The following is a 23,935-nucleotide window of genomic DNA, read 5'->3' as shown; positions in this document are numbered from 1 at the left end:
GTAGTTTGCACTGTTTAAATGGATATTAAATCATATAGGAAATAATCACTGCAAATGCTCCCAAATTAAGTATTCTGGACCAACAACAAAAATTGCCTCACCCTTTTATTGAAATCTGAAATAGGGCTCTTGCTATATCTGTAGCTGTCTGTAGTTATTTGGCAATCTTTCAACTAATGCATGTTAACTTTCCAGATAAATGTAATTTACACAAGACCATTGATAACATATATTCAGTTTCAGATCAGATAGAAGGCTCAGTATTGTTTATATGTTTGTAAAACTTTTATATATAAATCATTACTTGTACTAACTATTTGTGATAATCATTATAATTTGTATTGTTGTTTATAACTTAAAATATGAGCTACATGGACACTTCACTGAATCAATGAATGTGAAGTGAGCTTAACATCATACTATCCTCCTTTTTTTTTTCTAGCACATCTAGTTAAGTTTATAGTAGGAAAAAAAATGAAAAATAAATGAAGAGTCATAAGAAACATTCCAATACTATGCTATTTAAATACAAATATTGTTTGTTTTAGTGTTATTAGGATAAATGGTTAAAGAACTCTTCTGTTTGGCATTGTGAGTAACTAGAAACATTAAAGATGACATACTGTTTTGTGGTGTCCAACAGAGGCAGCACTGACACATGGTGCCCATGCCCCAAATCCATTTGGTACTCATGAAAAATCAGAATAGAAACCCATGATTGATATTTTGCTGAAAAATTAAAAAAATTCTTGTGAGTTGTGGGCCTGAGCTCCAAATCTTTTAGGTACCTAGTGATGCATCTAGAATAAAGAATTAACCAGAAGAACTTAAAACTGGAAGAAGTCTCACCTAAATTCAGCTTTTCTCTTCTTCATATTATTATCTTATGTTATCTTCTATTTTCAAATAAAAATAGCATATAAAATCATAATTGCTTACCTTTTATTATCACAGGTGGAATCTATGGTTGAAAGAAGCTTAAAACACCTATCTGAAAAACGCAATGAAGAGCAAAAGTTGAAGAAACAACATCATGCTTTTGCTAAAGAAAATGAGAGAATACAAGATCAAATGGCTGACAGTAAAGTTGCTCAAGGTAGATTAGTTTCAGAGAAGGATATTGTGAAGGTTAGTTTTATTATACAACATTTCATAAGTCATTGACTTAAAGTTAATGATATTTATCATCAATGAATAATACAGTTAATGATTACCTTATGCATGCTATTGCAGTCAGTAATGCAGTTTTAGTTGTCAGTTATAGACTTCGAAATTCACATTTCTAAATCCTCATTAATTTTTAAAGAGATTTGTAGAAGACCACATTTGTTTAAGGTTGTGCTCTATATTACAAAGGAGACACAGATGAGCATTTGATAGATGTTTCATTTTATTGATTTTTCATGTTTGTTGAGCATAGGTGACAGAAACAAATCTGTGACACTTTTACAGAAAAAAAAAGGTGGATTTATTTCTTAATATATATAATCATTTTCAGCAGACAAGACATAATGAATCACTGACACATGATAGGTGACATATATAGAGTGGTCAAGCATTTTATGTACAGTTTTCAATTCATTGCATTATATGATGTTATGCTTGAATTCTAATCTACAGGTTTCAGCAGGCAGATTTTTTTCTTTCTTTATAATTGTTAAAGAGCAGAATTTACGTGCTAATCTTTGGACACTGTTTTTTGTAAGGTGTTTAGTTATTTGATTGTTGAGAGTTTTAAGGTGCTGGTGTGTTAGAGTTGAAGGTTAATTATGCAACCACTGCATTAAAACAGCCACAGAATATGATTTCTATTATATCAGTATTTATATTTCAGCAGTTGTTTAATATTTAATTACCTTATCAAATTATCAAAATAAACCTAAAATTAAAATTAATGTAGCTTTATCAACAAGAATTGTTTGTTAGTGCTGACACATTACCTATCAGAACTAGCTGTCACATGTTGGAATTGCTTTTTGGATATAAACTTAAGTTACAATGCATTGTTAACCTATGGCAAATCTCAATTTTGTATTTGTAACTAAAAGTAATAGTAACTAATCATGATGGAGGTAGAAATGATTGTCTTAGTTAATAAATTTTCAGTTTTATATGTAGTTATTGTTAATAAACCATACCTTTCTGTCCAGTTAAAATATAACTAAATTTTGTTGCAGCCTTATAATTTTCTGTATCATTACATACATAAACCATGGGTTAAAAAGTATTGAAATAAGCTGCTTAATTTAATTTGTTCATTATATTCATGCATTGTAATTAAGAGGTTTTTATTTGGATAAATTAACATTCTTATTTATCTTATGTTTAAAAAGTGCTAGTTGTGTGCAGGGATTGTGATACTTGCAAGAAGTAATTGTGCATTTACAATAAGGAAAAATATAATTACAAATAATCTTGCACACATCTTGTTTTCATGCTGTCCTATCAATTGTTTAAACACTTTATTTCAATTTCCTGCAGATAGAAAATAAGAAAAGAAAATCAGCAGAATCTTCCATGAAAGTTGAACTTGATTACTACAGTTCCTGTCTGAAGGCAGAACGAGCCCGACAACAGTTAGAAACAGCCACATATCGAGCAGCTTGTCATTTTCAACATCTGGAAGAAGAACGACTTTCTCATCTGCAGGAGCTCACTCAAAAATATATATCTCATCTCAGTACATTAGGCCCTAGGATGGTTCAAGTAAAGAAACATTTTATACAAATAAGATTGTAAATTAGAACAGAGGGTCTTTGTAACACTAGCTTTAGTTAAGTTGTTATATATCACTTTTATACTTTTAAATATGAAGTGGATAAGACCAAAAATGTCTAGATTTTGTAAATAAATGGTTGTTTTGAAAAATAAGAATAAACAAATAGTACTTGATTCTAATAAAGCCATGATTAGTGATTCAATTAAGAGACAAGGTGATATAATTTCATCATATAGGTTAGTTAGGCCACATTTTTGAATACTGTGTTCAATTTTGAGCTTCTTACCTTAATAAGGACATCATATTTTTGGAAATGATTTAGAAGAGGAGGGTTACTAGAACTGTGCCTGAGATGGAGTGGTTGTGATACAGAGAGAGGCTGGAATCTCTCATATTGTTTTCCTTGGAAAAAGAAGTTAGAGGGAACCTGTCTAAGGTGTTTAAGATTGTAAAGGGAATTCATAATGTTGATCCATCAATTCTTTTCACACTTAACATTTATAATAGTAGGATTAGTGGGCACAAATATAATTTGTGGTAAGGTAGCAGTCATCTTCAGCTAAGACAGTTTTAATTTTCTAACAGAATGTTTTGCCTTTAGAATGAGTTGCCTTCAGATGTTGTGGAGGTATTAATTTGAAGTTGATTTAAGAGAAAACTTTATAATTATATGAACAATAAAGGCTAACTTTAAGATTTGTTTTTTTTGTAAATATAATATATTTAATAGTTTAGTTTAAAGGATAGGACAACCAAGTTGGACCACTATGTTCCTTGCTATTCTTAAACATTATATTATGCTATAAATAATGATGAGTGTTTCTCTCTCTTCATCAATAATAATGGAAAGCTGTGAACATTGACCCGATATTGTATACTGATTACAAAAAGGGTGTCTTTCTTGAGGAGAACAGCCAAAAATCATCTAGAATTTACTTGTGAGCTATACAAGGTAAACTATTTCATAATTCTTACATCTCTCAATATGATCTACAAAAAAAATCAGGATGGTGTTCAACCTACTTTTTGAGTTATAAATTTTTAAAGTATCCTCTGATCATACGTTGTTTACTTGAAAAAAGACACTTCAATTCAGATGTGTTATTGTGTGCAAATATATCCATACAATTTTGAAATAACTTATGAATCCCGTTGAAATATTCTAATCAGCCTTTACCATATATTCTTACATCTCTGAACATGATCTTAAAAAAAATCACAGTTCAGAAAAATAATAAATTATCAAATTTTAAGTGTCTCTGATATGTACCATTGGGCAAAGGACCACATTCAGGGCATTCAGTTCTTTTTTGCCAATCAGGAATCAGTCCTGCAGAATTGTGTAAAGTTTGATCTACTTAAGCTCTATGAAAAATGCAAAACTGTGTCAGGTATTAGGTCACATCATATCTTTATTCCCCACTCTACCAACAAATTGTATATGAGCAGGCTATCAGATGATGATGTGTACACAGTTGTAACTGTTGGTAGTAGCAGTGAAAGTGATGCTGCAGCAGCTCAAATAGGGTCTAATGATAGCAATGACAATTATCAGCCAGGGATATATGTGGCATGCATATACGATCATGAATGGTATGTGGGAAACATAAAAGATAGATCAGATGAACATTCTGCTGTGTTGGTGTCATTTATGAAGAAATCAAGAAACGAACTGTTCTCATGGCCTACAAGATCACATAAAGATGAAAGCTGGATTCCTTTTCAACATATTTTTTGTTTGATAAGTGCACCTACTGTGCAAGGCAGTAGTGCTTGCCACTATATTTTAAGTCAAAGTGATCTCAACATAATCAAACTCGAATTTCAAAATTTATTCAAGCTGTCTGAACAAAGCAATGTTTATTTGTTGTTGTTAAGGCTAATTTTATCACCAAAGCAGTTTTTGAAACATTTCATTGTCATGATTATTTCAGTTTGGTGTGACTATAATCTTTCTCAGTTATCCCCTGTTGTAACACTGTGCTTTTTGTATCTGATTTACCTTTGTATTTATTATATTATGAATCTTAAACTCAGCCATATCTGCATAACTGTAATGCATACACAATATATTTGCATTGCCATGTGATCTAACTAGTTATGTCAATAAACTTGTTCAGAAATGAATTAATTCTTTCTTGTTTCTTACAACTTCATTATTTAACATTGTGAAAGGCTGGTTAGAATATTTCATTGGGATTCATAAAATTCTGACAGGTATTTTTCAAAATTGTATGGATATATTTGCACACAATAACACACCTGAACTGAATTTTTTTAAAATAAAAAACGTATAGTCAGAAGATACTTTAAAAAATTATAACTCAAAAAGTAGGTTGAACACCATCCTGATTTTATTTGTAGATCATATTCAGAAATGTAAAAATGTATGGTAAAAATCTGAAAAGGCTGAATAACTGGTGACATGGTCAAACTGTGGCCTGCAGTAGGGCCATTTTTAGCTAAATTATAAAAAGTTGCATGCAACTAAATTGTTTTACAGGAGATCTAATAGACTTTTAATTACAACAATTGCTGATTTATCAACTGATATGTTATAGAAAATTTGAAAACAAAATTCAGCTTTGTATCATATTAAGTCTTAGAGCTATGGCTTATTAAATAAACCAATGTTTTCTTACGATTTTAGGTTTTCAGGTGATTTTACAACCTCACTATGAAAATCCTAAAAGAGATAAACTAGGTTTGAGACCATTTTTGGATTCTGTGAGATTAATGCAATCAGTGTAGCAAATTTCAGTCCTCTAACACCATTACTCTTGCAGCTTTAAGCAGCCAAAGTTGCCCAAAAATGGATTTGCCAAAAAAAAAAAAATAAGTAATTAAATTGTACAGGGCTGTAAATCAGAAACTATTAGAGATATTGATCTAATCTTTAGCAGTTTTTTATTATATGGGTAGATGAGCACATGTGAATTTTTTCAAGGCATTCTGAGGGGTCACCTGGAAAATTTTCCAAAATCTGGATGATTTGACATGGAATGACCCTTTAGCATACTTATAATAGATCTGAAGTCTAAACTAGATATAGCTAGATTAATTTTATCTTGAGCGTAGATCTAGTGTCGTTGACCAGACAATGATGTTTTTTTTTTTTTACTAAAAAGGTTGTAGCAGAAAAAAAAATCTAGTTTAATTTATTGTGTTAGTAGCTATCAGTAAACAGGTGAATCCACTGATTAAAAATTATTTAGAAGTTTCCAATTAGTCATTTTTATATCAAAAAATTATAAATAATTTATACAGGTGTTTTATAATGTGGAGCAACAGTAACAGAGTTAGTTTGTAGGCTATAAAGGAACTTGCATATATCACAACAATAAATTATTTTTGACTTTTGATTACTATATAAAACAATTTGATTATAATTATGTTCATACAGTGCTCAGAGAGACTAAAAGCTTCAACATCGTGTATCAATATTCAGAATGACATCAAGTTAACTATGCAGATTAAGGGAACAAACTCCAATATTTTAGATCCTCTGCTTCCTGACTTTTATGTATGTGATTCACTTTATTATATTTATCTGATACTTAAGTATGTTGAATTAATAATTTTTTTATTAAATAATATCGCTTAATGTTTATAATTTCGTTAACGCTAGATTTAAAATACACTCAAGAAAATCTGCATTTAGAAACAGTTTAAATTGATACAGTCAAAGATTTTATTTTCTTTATTTAATAAGCTTAGATGAGTCAACAATAATGTATCATGTTTGTTGCTTTTGTAAAAATGTGCATCTTTATGCATCAGCTGACCAATACTTGCATGGTGCTTATTAAAGAAACAAAAAGTTAAGTTTACTTATAAGTATAACTTATAACCTGTAAAGTCAGATGAGTTAAGTAATTTTTGTTTGGTAAATATATATGTATGACTTAGGTGTCTTGAAAGTAAAGTTAATTTAGTTAGAATTTATAAAGTTATGAAAAGTTTGCTAAATTATCAAAAATACTGATGTTTTTAAATCATATTTGAGCAAAAGTCTTACAAAACAGTATCCTGAGCTTAGTATTGTAGTATATAAAAATACCATGAGTTTCTTTTCTCTTGTATTAATGTAAATGTATTATTCTAAATTTGTAACTAGCTGCCTTTGTTACTTTGATATTATCTTGAGATAACACTGTTCTGTCCATGGAATTTTTTACTGTAATGCTATATGTTGTGCAAGAATGTTGAGAGTAGTGTCTACAAATGGCAAGTCAGATGATATATTGAAAGTATGACCACTATTATTCTTGGATGAGATTTACCAAGAATGACATAGATGGTATACACATCCATAAAATATAGTTCTTACAGATATTTTGGTATGTAATACATTGACCTCATAGTGTTCTTCCAAAACATACTTATTATCCACTGACACTATATCTATTTCTCGATTTCAATGGTTTCCACTTTTTGTCTATCTAAGGATTAAGAATGCTTGCTCCAGTCTTTTATACCTAGCTCAAACTCTAATTTGCAAATTTCTCCACCAACTTTAATTGCTTTCTATCTGGGTACTGTATATAAGCACATCTCCTGATAATGTAATTACTTTTTCTCAACAAAGCATTCAGCTTGGTTTTTTACCACAGGAGAGTTGCAATAATTTACTATTTAAATTGTGATTTTGAATACAGTTGGTGTTTCTATGATTATCTTTTCATTTATTCTTTTAAATTATTTAACAAAAATAGAAACAAAAAACAAAACATACCAACAGGTATGAATTTCCAAGTTAATGTTTATGCTACACAAGTCAACCAGACCTTTTCTCTTCCACCTCTGCTAGACTAGTGTTTGTCAACAGCCAGAGTAGGGGTCACTTTAAGTCAAACCTGTTTGTGATATGATCCAATGCAAGATGGAGGTGTATATGCTGACTGAGGATGTCTCTCCAGGAGGTTCTGAGGTGGCCTTTACAAATAATTTGGGAATGGCTGGTGAGAATTTAGATTTGCTTCTCAAGCTCCTTCTTTTACTAGGTCAGCCTCAACAGAAGATAATTTTCATCAGCCACTTTCAACCCTTTTTATTCAGTTGGTTGTTCGAGTTGGTGAGGTTCTGAGGTCTCTTACATTGCAATTGCGTATAGCCTTCCTAGTTAGCAGAAAGGGTGGCAAGTGACTATTTCATATTTTCCTCCTTTTTCTGATATTACTGTTCATGCTGGGAAATATACTGCTCAGTTGTGTGACAGGATAGAAAGGCCTTGTTTTCCACATTTATTGGTTCAGAATACTTTCGCTTATCACCACCTGGAGGAGGCCTGTTTACATTCTCAATGGATTTTTACCTGAAGGGTTTAGATTGGAACCTGTGATCACTTTAAACAGATTACAGTTTTCTCCAATTCATCTTACTTTTACAACTGTCCTTTAATCTAACACTTGTGTGAAGCTTATAGCTTATCAGTGTTCCCCCTCAGCAATTTGAGGACGAGTTGGGGATTTTGCTGATGTCTACCTCAGTCAGATTGTCTTCTTCAATTATTTCTTTGGTTTATTGACTTGTTTGTTTTTGGGATACATTGGGTTGGGACATTTTGTTAGAAATGATTTGTGTATCATTTTCTACCCTCAGAAAGTTACAGGAATTTATCTCCTTTTCTCTGGCCCAGGTTATTTGCTGGAGTTATAGTTGTTAAAATCCTGAATTGTTACTGCTCATTCACATTCTTCTTTATTGTCACTGGCTTCTCATCCTCCTGGCTCTAATTTGAGAGTATCAGCCTTTTGATTCCCAGGTCTAATAGTTCTCATACTAGGGGTCCATCTCTATTCTTGGGCAAACCAATGACAATGGCATTGATGATTATCCCTGGGGCAGGAAAGCAGTGGGAGCATGATAACATCACTTCTTGAACATCTGGAGTTCTCTCAGCAGAGATCCATGGCTATCCCATGTTCTGGCTTCATGATTAGTTAATTTTAAATCACCTTCACTGCTATTTGCTCATCCTTTTGCCTTTTTATCTTCAACAGATCTACAGTAAGAAGATGGCCCAGCATGGTCAAGCATGTTAAGGTGTGTGACTTGTAATCTGAGGGTCGCGGGTTTGCATCCCCATCACGCCAAACATGCTCGTCCTTTCAGTCATGGGGGCATTATAATGTGATGGTCAATCCCACTATTCATTGGTAAAAGAGTAGCCCAAGAGTTGGCGGTGGGTGGTGATGACTAGCTGCCTTTTCTCTAGTCTTACACTGCTAAATTAGGGACGGCTAGCACAGATAGCCCTCGAGTAGCTTTGTGCAAAATTAAAAAACAAACAAACAAACAGTGAGTAGGTCTCTGTTCCCAGGCCATAAGAAAGTTGTTAGTCAAATAAGCAGTAAATAGGGTCTATCCCATTTTTCAGGATTCTATTCCCATTTATTCATGGTGCCCAAAAATGCAAGAGATTGGTGTCTAATACTCAATCTATCTTGACTCAACCAATGTTTAAATCCTCATTCCTTCCCAATAGAATCTTTTCTCAACCTATGATGTCACTTTACACCAGGGCTCTAGATGACAAAGTTCAGTGTTATCAATGCTTATCTTCATATTCTAAAGCAGAATTTTCCCAAAGGATTCTTACGTTTGTGCACAAGGGTCAGGTGTTGTTACAGTTCTGAACTCTTTCTTTTGGTTTTGTATCAGCACTTTGTTTTCTATAGGGTTATTTGAACCTTTTCTCATCACTTTCATTCCTTGGGCCTTTGCACTTGTGAATAATTGACTCATTCTGGCTCCATCCCTTCAATTAGCATAACAACAATCCCAGATTTTCCTTTCAGAAGGCACAAAAATGGGCTTCCTTATCAGATTGGAGAAGTCTGTTTTATCACTGATGCAGTATCTCATCCATTTGTGTGTTTTTCAATACTCACTTAAGTCATGCTCAATCAACCCCTATCAGGGTTCAATCCATTGAAAGAGCCATTAGGCATTTGCTTCTATTCCCTTTTCCTGCTATGTAGATGGTTCTCTCTCTTTTGAGGATGTGGGCAACCCTCAAGCCTCTCATTCCTTGAGCTTGAGAATATATGAGGTCCTTTCAGTCATGCACTCCAATTCTTTGGATCATCCTATTTTATTACTCAGGAGTGACATTGTCAATTATCAGGTTGGATCACAGCAACACTAATATTGGGATACCCATTCCAAAATCCATATGTTCACATACGCATCTTTTCAGGGATGGGGAGTTTACCTTCATGTTCAGGAGTTCCAGGACAGAAGACAAAACTACCTTCCATATCAACGTTCTCAAACTTCTTGCAGTGCATTGGATAGTGATTCAAGATCTGTCTCTCTTGAAGGAAGAAATTGTCATGATACATTCAGACAATTCCATGGTTATAGATTTCTCATCAAGGAGGCACACATTCTTGAGACCTTCGTTTTTGTACTTTGGATTTTTTTTCTTTGCTCCTTCCTATTGTATCAGTCTTTTAGCATGTTATGCTCCAGTAGTGATGAATCTAATTGCAGATCACTTGTCTCAAGCCATTCAGATTCTTCTAATGAAATGGATACTACACTGAGGTTTTTCAGTGGACTTGCTTTCAGTTTGGGCCCCCAGTGACCAATAACTTTGTGACTCAATGGAATTCTCCAGTGCAATTGTTTTGGTTACCAATACCTCATCCTCAAGCACTGACAGTAGATGCATACAGTCAGGATTGGACAGATTTACATCTATATAACTGTCTCCCTATTCTGACTAGAGTTTATTCTATTACCTGTCAAGTTTCTTGATTGCACCTTAATAGCCAGCTCAAGTGTGGTTTTCACTTCTTCAGTATCTGCAGGAATATCCACTTCTACTTCTTCCATGTTGGAAAACTATTGAGACAACCTTCATCAGAAATTCTCTACCCAGATGCTTAGAAATTCAATTTTCATGCTTGGAAGTTAGGTGGTTCTTTGTTCAACATAAAGGTCTGATTTCTAAGGTTTTTCTCTGTTTAAATAAATCTCTTTGTAGGCCTGTCATGACCATATAACAACAGAAATGGAATATTTATCATCAGTGGTGTAGTAAAAAGAATGTAAACCCTCTTAATTCAAAAGTGTCTATCATATCACATTTTTTAACTAGGGGTGTTTGAGAATGGTCTTGTTTCATCTATGGTGGCTTTATATAAGACATCCTTTTCTACTATTTTTATGTATTATAAGTATTGAAAGTATTATAAGTATTTTTAATCCCCATTTCTATCAGTTTTACTAAAATCCTTTCATATTCTTTGACCCAAATAAACTTTTCAATTATGAAATTGGGATTTTACAGCTGTTTTACATATGTTATATATCCTCCTTTTGAGACCTTAGCTTCATGTTCTTTGTTTCATCTTTTTCATAAATTCTGTTTTTTGTTGGTGTTGGCCTGTGGCTGTTATTGGTTGGAGTTGTTTGCAATTCATGTGCACAGGACTCTTTATCATTCCACATTTGTCTTGCTTTACCTTGATAGGTCTTTTCTAAGACTCTGGCAGCCAAGGAAGGGGAAAACTCCTTCTCACTAATCCATTTGCTAGCTATTTCTCTCCTGTATGACTACTCTGATCCTGATTGTTTGTTACATCCTGTCAGTGCTCTTAAGTGTTAGGTGGCTTGTACTAACTCATTTTGAGATACTAGAAATCAATTTTTCTTTACTGGGATCCTTATATTTATCATGACTTACCTCTCATTATCTTCACAAGGTGGATTTGTAAATTAATTAATTCACATAGTTCATAATGGATTATTGTTATAGAAAAGGAATTTTCTGTGTGTCACATCTCACCATGTTTGTCATATCTGTCATTAGCCACCTGCTTGAACTGCCCTCTGGAAGACATTGTATAGACTGGAATATATACTGTTCCTAATGCTTTCCTATCTCATTACTTACATAATCTAGCAGTTTCCTCTTCTGGGTTTTTTTTACTATCCCTGTAGCCATTTTCACCACATCTGTTAGACTTTAACCAGAGATGAGTATTTTCCTCATTCATATGCTCTTTTATTTTCAGGGTCTCTTTATTTTCCACTGGATCCAACTCTATGGTGAGTGTTGCTCAGACAGATATGTCTTCTTTTTTCAATTCTGCAATAGCAACCACTATCAACATAATTACTATAGGTTACAATAGCAAAATACTCCTTGCCAACTTGGTTGGGGAGTGAGGATGAATATTTGTAATTGCAGACTTGATGCATTCTCTTCCTTTGGTTGAGCACAGCATACACGATCCCATTATTCCAAGGCTGCATTGATGCCTTTTGGATTTTTTCAGATTGAGGAGAAAGTTCATCTACTTAGGTGTTGCTTACTTTCTCATTGTGATTCTGGTGGTATAAAATGCACCACTCTATGGCTACAAGTTGGGATCCAATCAAAGTGTAATATATATAACATTGTGGTCCAATAGCCCTAGTTATCAATGTGGGATATAGGTACCATGACCCTTTAATTTGAACCCCAAACTATGGAACCTCATCTGTTGGGTTAAGGCTGGCCTGTACTGATTAACACACATATTCTATTCTACCTTAGTTGTAGAAAACAAGTTCTGGGTGAAAGGTATATCTAATGTGGATGTAGTGCAGCTCCCCCACTCTTGTACCATTTGCCCTCTTAGTATAATCCTGTTCTATACAGATGCTTTGTGTAAGGGTCATGCCTGCAGTGGCCCTTTTACATTCTCAGTGTGAGATTCTAATTATATCATTAGTAGATAATAATTATGTTTTGGAAGTTAACATTTTCCTAAAATGAAAATGTATTTCCAATAATACTTACCACTGCTGATGTTTTCTCACTCTACCTCACCACTAAAAATCTGTTTATGCCTCGAAAAAGGGATTGCATTATCGAGATGAGGTGCTTATATACAGTACCTAGATAAGAATTCATTGAAGTTGGTGGAAAATTTTGCAAATTAGAATTTGCCCAAGGCATTCAAGTGGTGTATCAAAGACTAGAAGCGAGCATCCTCAATGCTTAGATGGGCGAAGAGTGGAAACCCTGGAAATCGAGAAGTAAGTTTAATGTAAGTGGAGGTAAGTATTAAACTGAAAATGTTAGCTTTCTCCCTTTTAAGTTTGAGCCCTCAATTTTATAAATGAATTAAGTTTAAGACCTTTCCTTGTAAGTAGTAATAATTCATCCTAAAGTTTAACCTCTGATGTTAACTAATTCTTCTTAAATGTCTTAAGTTAAGAGAGTTTAGAGAGAACTACAGTAAAAATGTCACCCTTTGTCCTGTACACATCATTTTATTTGTGTTTGTGTTTTGCATAAAGATTGTTTTACTATATAAATATAGTGTATTTCTATATTTGTATCCTATTTCTTTGTTTTTCAAACTCAAAATCTGAAAGCTCAGAGTTATTTTATCCTAAGTATGTTGTTGGACTTTTTGCTGTTAAGTAGATCTATGTCATTGCTCTACATTAATCCAGTTTTACTAAAGTATACAATGACAGTTAAGCATTGAACTTGATAAAATAAACGTGCATAGATATAAATATCAAGATATTTGTTATGTGTGACTATAATTTGGAACTTGTGTTGTATTTTATTGCAGTTATAATTATATTTTCTCTTCTTTAGGCAGAAGATTTTTCCATTCAAATGGAGAAAGAAAGAAGACAAGAATTATTAGAAAGAATATTAAATTTATTGCAACAAGACTTAGAACTAGAAAAGAAAGGAAAACAAGGTATAAATATGAAGTATGATTTTTTTGTAAACTAGCAATAGAAAAAAGGTAATTTTATGTGTGATGCATAAAGGTTTTTAGCTTCACTACACACAGTCTTTAACCCTTTTATATCTCAAGAAAAAATAAAAACTTTAAAAAATTTAACATTAATAAAGTAGAGTAGTGTATTTGTAATATGAAAAAATTCTTTTTAGCCCAACTCCTAAAAAATAAAAGAAACCAAAAGAAAGCTAAATCAACAGTAAGAATGTTTATACAGCAAACCTCTCTCACAAAACAAATATTTGTTTTGTTTTTTGCAATACAGAATATTTCACTATAAAATCCAGGTTTGGTAAGAGTTTCGTTGATTTTAGTAAATAATCCATGGAAAAGGGCACATACTTAATCTTGTATCATGTGTGTGGACATTGTATTTACCATATGTACTACAAGTTAAATTATGAACACAGATTTTTGAAACCTAAATACTCTTTCCTTGAATTACAACAAGCTAAGTTGCATGATAGACATGAAATTATGGCACTTAGACATACTATTTTAACTTGTACTTAAAGATAGCTTCTAGCTCTCAAAAGCTTAAAATGTTTAAAATTTGATCTATGTTGTAACTCCAACTAATTTTTAATGTCAAGTTCTTGTACATTAACTTACCTTTTACAAGAAACAAACCCCCCCTCCCAGTGGCACAGCAGTAAGTCTGAAGACTTATGATGCTACAATGGTATGTAGTGGACAGATCACAGGTAGCCCATCATTTAACTTTTAGTTAAAACTAAATAAACAACAATAGTTTTGTTGTGACAAATTGCTTTCTTCTTTTAATGGTGCTAATGGTTTAACAAAATTAATACTTGAAAATTAGTTTTTTTGTTTTTGACTGAAAATCAACATTGGATGAATGTACAGTTACTTTAAACAACCTTATGACAAAAAAATGCAACATCAATTCTGTATTGTTAAGGGTACCAATTAATGTTTTTTTTTAGTTTTTGGATGCTTGATTATAATTCTGTGTCAGATTTCTGAAGTGAGACTACTTATTTCAAGGGGTGATACAGAGACTTGTAAAAGCTGGTATGGGTTGGTGGTTAATTCCTTTCTAAATGTTTATATAGATTTATCATTGACACAGGTAATATTGTGATTGTAGGATATTGTACTAGGCATTGTCTACTTCATGATGACTTTTTTTTATCCTTTTCATTCATGCCCTAAACCTTCTCTCTGCTTCATAAGCTAGTAAGTGTTACATTGGAAAATTCTGAAGGTGCCTACTAAATGGGGCAATTTACATATGCTATTGTATAAATAAAGTTTTTTGCATGTTTGTACCAAAGTTCATTTAACATTCTTTGCCAAACATTTTCAGAACCTTTGTTTTGCAAATATGTATAACTTTTTCTAGGACACAAGTGCACTTAAATACTATAATTGAAAGTGTTGTTGTTTCAAATCCAATGGCTAAAACGTTACTACACAGGTTAATCTGCCTTAGCAGGGAACTTTGATGATCCCTTCTTTTGAAACTGTGTTATTTGGCCTTGAAATAGCTAAGTCTTCATATGTGTCTTTTTCTTTCAAAAAAATAATTTACATACCCATCTAGAAATAAATTAGTAATTTCTATATTATGCTTCATGTTGAATATTCTCAACAAATTTGTTGAGAAGCTTTATCTGTATAGATGATTATGAAGTGTAAATGGAGTTTAATTTGTCTTCTAAGTTGTACGATATATTACTTTTGTAGGGATATCTATGTTAGAAATAGGAATGCTTGTTGCTAGCTGTAATATACTGAATATTGAATGTAATGAAATGCTTGTTAAAGATCATTTCTTTAACAACACTTTTCATGACATACAAGACAAAAAGTAATATTTTTTTCACTTTTTCCCTAGGATTAGAAGACATGGTTAGAGTTTTTAATGAGGATCACACACCTTTAGTTGCTGATGGAACACAAGATCATGTCAGTGAGAAACTTCAACATGTAAGTTTAAGTTTTGTATTAATCCTGTTGTAGAATGTGTACAAAAATGAGTCCTTAAAGCACATTTATTGCATCTTCATGTATACTAAGCTATCTTTGGTGAAAGAAATATCTGTTAATGGCATACACTAAAATATTTGAACTTTAATAATTTCTAACCTGCATAAAATTATGAATTTCACATACAGGGTGTTCGGAAAGTCACTATGCAGTTTTGTCTGTTAATACATATATAAGTGCACTGTGACTTTCCAAACACCCTGAAGAATGTTAACATATGGTGAGATCAGTATAGTATGTAGACATACTAGGTATGTTCTATCTCCTTTACTTAGTAATGTGAATTGTTAGAAGTTCATTTAACATTTAAAAAAAATTATGCCTATAAGTGCATGTAGGTTTAAGGTAGAACATTAGTCAAAGAAGTAGATAAGATCGTTTTACATTAGTTACCTATCATTCTGGATCATTCATCTTTGGTACCAAATGGGCTTCTCATGAGGAATATTGCTGTAAATTATAATATACAATGTCAAAATGGGCAGATATTTTTCACTGGTGGGTCAAGTGATATGTTGAGGCTATGTCATTTCTTATTTTTGTATTGGAATAACTAGTGGTGATGTAGTAGTGCACACTTTAAGAGGAATGGCATTATATGTTACAAAACTTTGTGTATAATACAGTGTTCTCTCACTCATTTTTTTCTTCTTCAAGTAAGTAAATTTCTAGAGATAGCAAGTTTTTCACAAATCTCTTAAGTTCTTAAACTTTAAAGAGTTAATGATCCAGTAAAAGAGATGTCTTTTGTTCTGTGCACATGTCAATTTTGATAAAGTTTACATGTTTAACTAAAGATTGTTTTCAGTGTGCTATACATTGTGTCCAGTCTCCTTCTTCTCTCACAACTCAATCAGTGCTAAATGAACCCAATTTAACTCTAATTGTAAAACATTTTCTGTTATGGCTTCTGCCAAATCTCAACAGGAAAACAGTTTACCTGGAATACCAAAACTAGTCTGTTTGTTTTTTTTGCCTGAGTACAACTTAATTAAAAATTTGGTGGGCTCGTTAAGTATCTAATTTATTAAACACCTAACAGTTAATATTTTACAACAGAATAATACCTATATTCACCAAATAATTGACAAATGATGAAATGTTTGAAGAGAGACAAAATTTTAAAAATTAAATTTAAGGAAAACTGTCACATAAGTTTGATAGGATATTAGCCAGTAATACTACAGGCGATTTGTAAGTTTGATTTTTTAATAAACTTTTTTAACTTCAGTGCCTCTTTATTATATTTAAATTTGTCAATTTTCATTGAAATATTTCAGATTGAAGCTTTGCAGTTGTTTTTGGAAGCAACTCGGTATAAAATTCAGTGTGTTTTGGCCGATCTAGAAGGAGTGGTTCATCCAGTTAGTCCACTCTCTATTACATTACATCAATATAAAGATAAGCAGGTAACTGAGTACTCTGAAATGATATATTCTAGCTTTGGCAAATTGTTTACAAAACCTCTTTATATGGATTATTGTAACATTCACAGAATGTTATTAAAGTTCAGTTTTCTGTCAGAACAAAATTAATTAATTAAAAAGAAATAGCTAGTGTTGTCATGTAACTTATTCATTTAATTCTAGTTTTTCTGAATTATCAAAATAAACCCTTTATATTCTCAACATTATTGTAGTTGTTCAACATAAACTACAACTCAATCACCAAATCTATGCAATGAATTCTGTTATTTTAATCATTGGTTATTATAATGATAAAATCAGTAAGATATTTTCTCTTTCAACAATTTTTTAGATTAAAAGAGACAACACAATATATATACATAACATGTTAATAAGCTTACTGAAGTACCAGTAAATAATTAGTTGTGTTTGTTTGTTTTTAAACACAAAACTACACAATAGATTATCTGTGCTTTCCCAACCATGGGAAATTTTTAATGTTATAAGCCTACAGATATACCGCTGAGGCTCCAGAGAGAGAAGTTTATTGTGAGTATATAGCTAGTCTAAGTTACAATACATTATAAGTTTATATATATATATAGCCTTTTGTAATGAGGATAGTTACATATTATGTATTATTTTGAGAAAAGAGTACACTGACCTGCTTTATGTAATAACATAAATTATAAATATTCCTTAAATATGTATACTTAAATTTTATTTTACATAAAAAACACATTCTTCCCTAAGCATTCTCAGTGTATTCTTTTAATATATATAAACAACAAGTTATGCTTTAATGTTTTTTTTTTGGCTGGTACTTAATATTGTAGTAGTTGGCAAAAAATACTTCACTTATTTAGGCAATTATTTCTTTTAAGATATATATATATATACTTTCTGAAAAATATCTTTTCAAATAACACTATTTTGTGTTTAAGGGTGCAATACAAACCTTACTAAAACTGCCAGAATGGCCACAGCTAGAAAGAAGAAATTCATCTGGAAGTTGGTCTTCTTGTAGTGATTCACTTGGACTTGACCGTGGCATAGCTGATGGTGTATCTGTCATACATGAACAGTTAGGTGAGTTTAAGGATGTACAATAAACATTCTCTTAAACACATAAGTCAGGACTTTAGAAACAAAATATTTATAATGTTGGACTTCTATATTTGTACATTTTGAGATGTTTTGTGTTTCATACAGGAACAGTGATGAAGCCCTAATAACTTGTACTTAATTCAGTTTGTATAAAACATTTGAGCACTTCATGTTAACTTACTGAATGGTTTGAAAACAAAAGTTGAAAATGTGCATTTAGAAATACACATACTCTTCTTTCTCTTAAAGAAGAATGTGTTTCTATCAGATATAGATCTGATTTGCATATCCAGTCTTCCTTTCCTTGACTATTCCTTTCGCTTGTAACTATCTTTGCAGGTTAAAAAGTTATTTTAAACTGAGTTGAGACATGTTGATTTACAAGAGTAAATGGTACCTAAATTTAAACCTCTTCAGAATAATTGCATTACTGGACTTTCTGAGGATATGAAGTTTAAGCATTTTGGAGAAAGGAATATGTGTAGTATTGAACTTTATTTCTAAAACAAAAGAAGATGTGATTCCAATAATAAAATTAAAGAAGTTATGATTTCAGCAGAGAAAAACAGTCTACTCCATGACTAGCTATAAGTTGTAGGTTGGAGGTAGTGAAGATAGTTAAACAGCTTGTCACTGGAAATAATCTAAACACAATATTCCATTTTTGCTAAAGTAGTAACCTCTTTTGGAATATAAGCAGGTTAATGCATCAATAGTTAGGCCTACAAAAGCAATACAAGCTTCTCTAAAGATGCAGTATAATGTGAGATGATCTGTCAAAGGCTGTGTGTATAATATGTCATTTTACAAATGGTAATATGAAGTATATTATTACATTGGATGGAGCAGATGTGTATTTAACCATCTGCAATAAAGTGTAAGTAATTGGTTATCAATATGTGAGTAGTACATGATTTCAAATATAGCACAGAGCAGGTCATATCAGTTTTTCAAGATATTTATTCTAAGTTAAACAATTCGAGAGTTGGGGAAAGAAAGCCAAGATGAACCCTGCATAATATCGGGTTAATGTGTTAGCATCATTATTCCATGAGGAAATACCACCTTTGTACAGACTGAATGCTGATAACATTATAAATTTGTCAAGTTAAAATGTTCAGCCACACATCCAAGTTAATAATCTAATATCTTCAAAAGATGGAGATATACAAATGGAAATTTGCACTATGTCATACATAGACATCTCCCACAGGTTTCTCATGTGGTTCAAATGAGCCCTCAGATGTTAGTGTTTATTCTTGATTGTTGTAGACTTTAAAAACATGTTAAATGAATGCAATTGGCTATCTATGCTTTTCCAACCTTGGGTAATGAAACCTGATTTTTAAGGTTATAAGCCTTTACACTTGTTACTGAATTGAATCACTGTATAGCAAATATAATATTACTTTTTTTTCTTTGTTGTTAGAAGCTGATATTAAAATATACAGAGCTAGTTGTAAAAAATCGCTGTTTAACAGAGGCATGGGGAGAATAACTTGTATTGTGGTGCACTGTCTAAATTAAACTAATATCTGTAGTTAAATACATATCAGTATTCTAGGGTTGTATATTTGTTTCAGTCATTAACAGAATAAAACAGATAAAATCATTAATTCTAAGGAGCAAAAATTCAATAAACATCAACATAGCTATCTTGTTTTAAATAGAAATGTAAAATTCTTTAACTACGAATGTTTTTCAGATTCTTCATCTGTGTATGGCTCAGTTCAACATTCACCTTCAGAACTAAGCCAGCCTTCTAGTACAGAGACTCTACAATACTGTCGAGCCATATACACTTATCAGGCAAACTTAAGTGATGAATTAACACTTCATTCAGGTTAGTAAAATGTCAAGCTGTATTGAAACCAGGATGCAAAGCAACTATTCTGACAAGAACTTGAAATTAAAACACAACATGTGAAAAATTTTATCTCTGACTGAGTAGCAAGTTAGACTAAAACAATTTTACAAGCTGATAAAACTGAGTTCATGAGAATTCTTTTGTTTTGTGAACTTTATATTGTTATAATAATTATGATATGCCTAATTAAAAATAGCAATATGTGAATACTTCTCAAAATCAGTTATTATAATTTTACAATTCTAAGCTCCCCAGTAGCACAGTGGTATGTCTGCAGACTCACACTGCTAAAAACCAGGTTTTGATACCCACATTGGGCAGAGCACAAATAGCTTATTGTGTGGCTTTGTGCTTAATTCTAAACAAACAAAAAAAATACAATTCTAAATGATGTATTAACAAATGATTATAAATATTATACTTAATATGTTAAAATTATGACAAATGTGTGTAAAATATAGAAACAGATACAAATTTTGTTTCACAGTGCTGTTTGTAAAAGTATAATTTAGACTTAATGAGAACATGTTAATGTCAAAGAAAAATATACATCATCATGTTTCAGTCAAATATAAATGGAAGGACATGAACTATTTAACATTAAATGTTAGTCTTGTACAAAAGGGATATTTATGCTTAAATGATGAGCTGCTAATCCATATTAGAAGGAAAGAAGGAATGCAAGATACATTAAGAGTATATTTTTGTTTTGTTTATTCATTTGTTTAAAATTAAACAAAAGCTACAAAATATCTGTGCTTTGCTCACCACAGGTATTGAAACAGGTTTCTAGTAGTGTGAGTCTGCAGACATACTGCAGTGCCAAGGAGGGGGGGAATTAAAAGTATATTTATTCCATTGAAATATAAAAGATGGTGACTTAAGTGTTTGTGGTTATCTAAGTTAAAATAATGCAATAATTTTTAATGTTTTTTTCTGTGTTTATAGTTTTCTAAATTAAAATAATGCAATAATTTTAAATGTTTTTCCTGTCTTTCTGTAGGTGACATAATTTGTTTGAAAAGGAAGAGTGGTGATGATTGGTGGGAAGGTGAACTTAATGGGGTTGTTGGGCTGTTTCCATCCACTTATGTTGAAGAAATTGAATATTAAGTTAATTTTGATGCAAAAGAGCTTTATATTGAAAAGTTATAATACTAATTTTGGTTTGGGCATCAATATACCTCAAGCATCAACAGTAGCTTCATATAATTGAAAGAGTTAAAAAACTACATTAACGAGAATTTATTGATGACCTAGTTTCATTTTCTTTAAATGTTTCGTTTTTTATATAAATTTTTAAAAAATGAATAGAGTGTGTTCTTGAAGGTTCCCAAAATGTGAACCTTATTATGTATTGAAGCTCAATACAAATATTTGACTGGGCAATAAATAGCATGCAGTAGTGATGGTGCTTTGTGGAAATGTTTTCAAAGCTAATATATCTAAATGTATTTTAGTTTAATTAGTAATATGTGGATTTCTCTTAACAGTAGAGCTCATTGGATAATTTTATAAACACTTCCATTGTACAGTAGAAAAAAGTTAAATATTGCTTCTGGATTTATGTTTTTGCACACAGTTGTTTTATTTATATTTACAACCTGTGTTTTTTGTTATACTGTCATTAAATTAAACAGTATTTAGCTGTTTAATGAGTTATTTTTAAGTTTATGTGGAACATGTTGGATTTGAGAAACTAAAGTTTTGCATTTTAAAATCCTAGTATTTTCTTTGAAAACTAATAATTTTGGAAAAGTGAGAATTAAAATTTAAAATGTTGTATTTGAAAAGATATTAAATATAGAATTATGCTTAATATGCCTAAATTAACTGCATTTTTGATATCAGAATCAAATTCATTCTTCTGTACGGTCTCCATTTACTTGATTTTTGTTTAGACTACTTTGGTTACTGGTAGATAGTTAAGACATAATAAAATAACATTTTCAAACTTTTAGGGCACTTTGGTTAGAAACAGGGTTTTGTAGAAATAAATGAATTATAAGAAATATATTATGGTTTTATTTATGACATTACTTGTTTATGTTATATTCTATCGTTATTTTATAACTCTCAATGTAATTTTTAGCTATACCAAACCAGGGATGTGGCTGGGGGAATGTCAAAAAATTACCATCAATATTTTAATAAGTCTAAAACGTTCACAGTCTTCTACTGTTTAATTGTTGTTTTATTTTGTAGTGAATATACACAGTGGACTATCGGTGCTCTGTCCCCTTTGGGAAATTGAACCCTAGACTTCAGCATTTTAAGTCTGTATGTTTACTGCTGACCTTTCAAGGGAAGTTTTATAAAATAAACACTTGACTTTGATTTTGCTCTCTTACATTTTGAATAGTTTTATTTAGGCTGAGATAAATCATTTAAAATCTTTATATAGAAGAAAAGATCCACATTTTTAAGGTAAAAGACCACACCTTCACATCTTACAAAAGTGGTTTTTAAACACCTTTTTCAATTCAGTTTGTGTATTTAAATACAGAAAATTTAACATTGATCATTTTGTGTGCTTGTCGCTTAAAATATAAATGTAAAACTTATTTTTATTTGAAATTTAAAATTGTAAATAAAGATTTTATTATTCCACATGAAACTTAAGATAGAGTGCTAGAAATATTTTAAAAGCTAAACAATTAAAATGGACGTTTTTATGAAGTGATAATTTTACCATGACAAAGAAAAGAGAATGAAGTTTAATCTTTCATATTGTTATATGCTGGTTGTTTCAAATGTCACTTCCATTGTTTAAATTACTGTGTCCAGAAAACAAGTTGGCACAATGCTATGAACTTCATTGGCAAACTAATTTTACTGTGTGAAGACATCAGCATAAGAGTATAGTATGTAATAATATTTCATTTACCTAAAAGTTTAAAAGCTATCATCCAGAGTCATATTGAGGGAGTTTTCAACAAGTCGGAGTAACGTGTGTGTACATTGTTTTCTTCATGGTCCAGTTGGTCTGTGTATTGAGTTAAACAAATTTCTCTCCTCCAGTCATCTGAAATGCAAAAATTACTTTTGAAACACCTGTTTTGTAATTAACATTGTATATTTTTCAAACTAATGCTCACTAAAACCTAATAAAGCAAATTTATTTCAAATTTTATGGTCTCTTGTTGTTTCTTACCAATGTTTTATGATTCTATTCTATACACTACTTACTAAACAACTAGTAAAGTGTTAATGGTTTTAAAGACTTAAAAACATGTTATAAAAACCTTTTGATAATCAGGAACGTTTTACCAACTAACTGGATGTTTAGAGTTTTCAGTTACTGGAAGATTTTCTTTCTCTATGTAGATTTCAGCATAAGATAATTTATTACGTGTAGACAACTTATAAATAACAAATACCTTGTTAGATCATCCAGTACAGATGTAGATGTATCAACTGATATTCTTTACATGAGTACAATCACATGCCTGTCTGTAAGAAGTGCTATAAATTTTCAGAAATAAGTTATTTAGAATATTCAAAAGCCTTGAACAGAGTTTTAATGTACTATTCAATTAAGGGTAGAGTTATCTTTATTAAAGAGCTTGGACCTCAGCTTATTTACTTAATTTCTTCTCATTCATTAAGAAGATTAAAGATCGTGGTTTGTTCATGGAGAGGTTCTCTTGCAACCTTATTTGTTACTGTAGTGTTTGTGTTTTTTTGTTTTTCTTCTGCCATTGTTGGTCTGGAATTTGTAGTTTTTAAGGTTATCTTTAATATAATTTAAGTTATTGACAATAAGCCATTAACTGTGGTCACTTTAGAAAGTTTATTAAATCACATGATGATATGAAACTGTTTTGGAAGAGATCCTTGTAGGATACATTTGTTTGCTTATTTTTTGTTAAGCACTAAACTATAGAATTGGTTATCTGTGCTTTTATGGAAACCTGATTCATTGCATTATAAACCCTAACCCTTACTGCTGAACTACCAGATGGCCGCAAGATCAGGAACAAAAGATCAAGTAATTTTTTTTTTTTAATTTTGTACAAAGCTGCGCGAAGGTTATCAACTCTAGCCGTATCTAATTTAG

At 31.4% G+C, this 23,935-nt stretch overlaps 1 protein-coding gene across 5 annotated transcripts in view; it reads left to right on the top strand.

Moving 5' to 3' along the window:
• Positions 1-23,003, top strand: part of LOC143246266 (nostrin-like) — a 59,898-nt gene extending 36,895 nt beyond the window's left edge. For 4 of the 5 annotated variants that reach the window (XM_076492714.1, XM_076492718.1, XM_076492717.1 and 1 more), the window contains 9 exons: positions 955-1,128; positions 2,482-2,706; positions 6,123-6,242; positions 13,329-13,437; positions 15,344-15,435; positions 16,776-16,904; positions 17,846-17,990; positions 19,714-19,851; positions 20,879-23,003. In XM_076492714.1, the coding sequence (XP_076348829.1) occupies positions 955-1,128; positions 2,482-2,706; positions 6,123-6,242; positions 13,329-13,437; positions 15,344-15,435; positions 16,776-16,904; positions 17,846-17,990; positions 19,714-19,851; positions 20,879-20,988 (1,242 nt within the window). In that variant the 3' untranslated portion in view covers positions 20,989-23,003. The remainder of the gene's footprint in view (positions 1-954; positions 1,129-2,481; positions 2,707-6,122; positions 6,243-13,328; positions 13,438-15,343; positions 15,436-16,775; positions 16,905-17,845; positions 17,991-19,713; positions 19,852-20,878) is intronic. The other variant, XM_076492715.1, reaches the window with a different exon arrangement.
• Positions 23,004-23,935: the final 932 nt, after the last annotated feature.

Source organism: Tachypleus tridentatus, chromosome 3 (assembly GCF_004210375.1).
Source record: "Tachypleus tridentatus isolate NWPU-2018 chromosome 3, ASM421037v1, whole genome shotgun sequence".
NCBI classification, from domain to species: domain Eukaryota; kingdom Metazoa; phylum Arthropoda; class Merostomata; order Xiphosura; family Limulidae; genus Tachypleus; species Tachypleus tridentatus.
The sequence above is the reverse complement of the archived record's forward strand: the minus strand, read 5'-3'. Positions and strand labels throughout refer to the sequence as shown.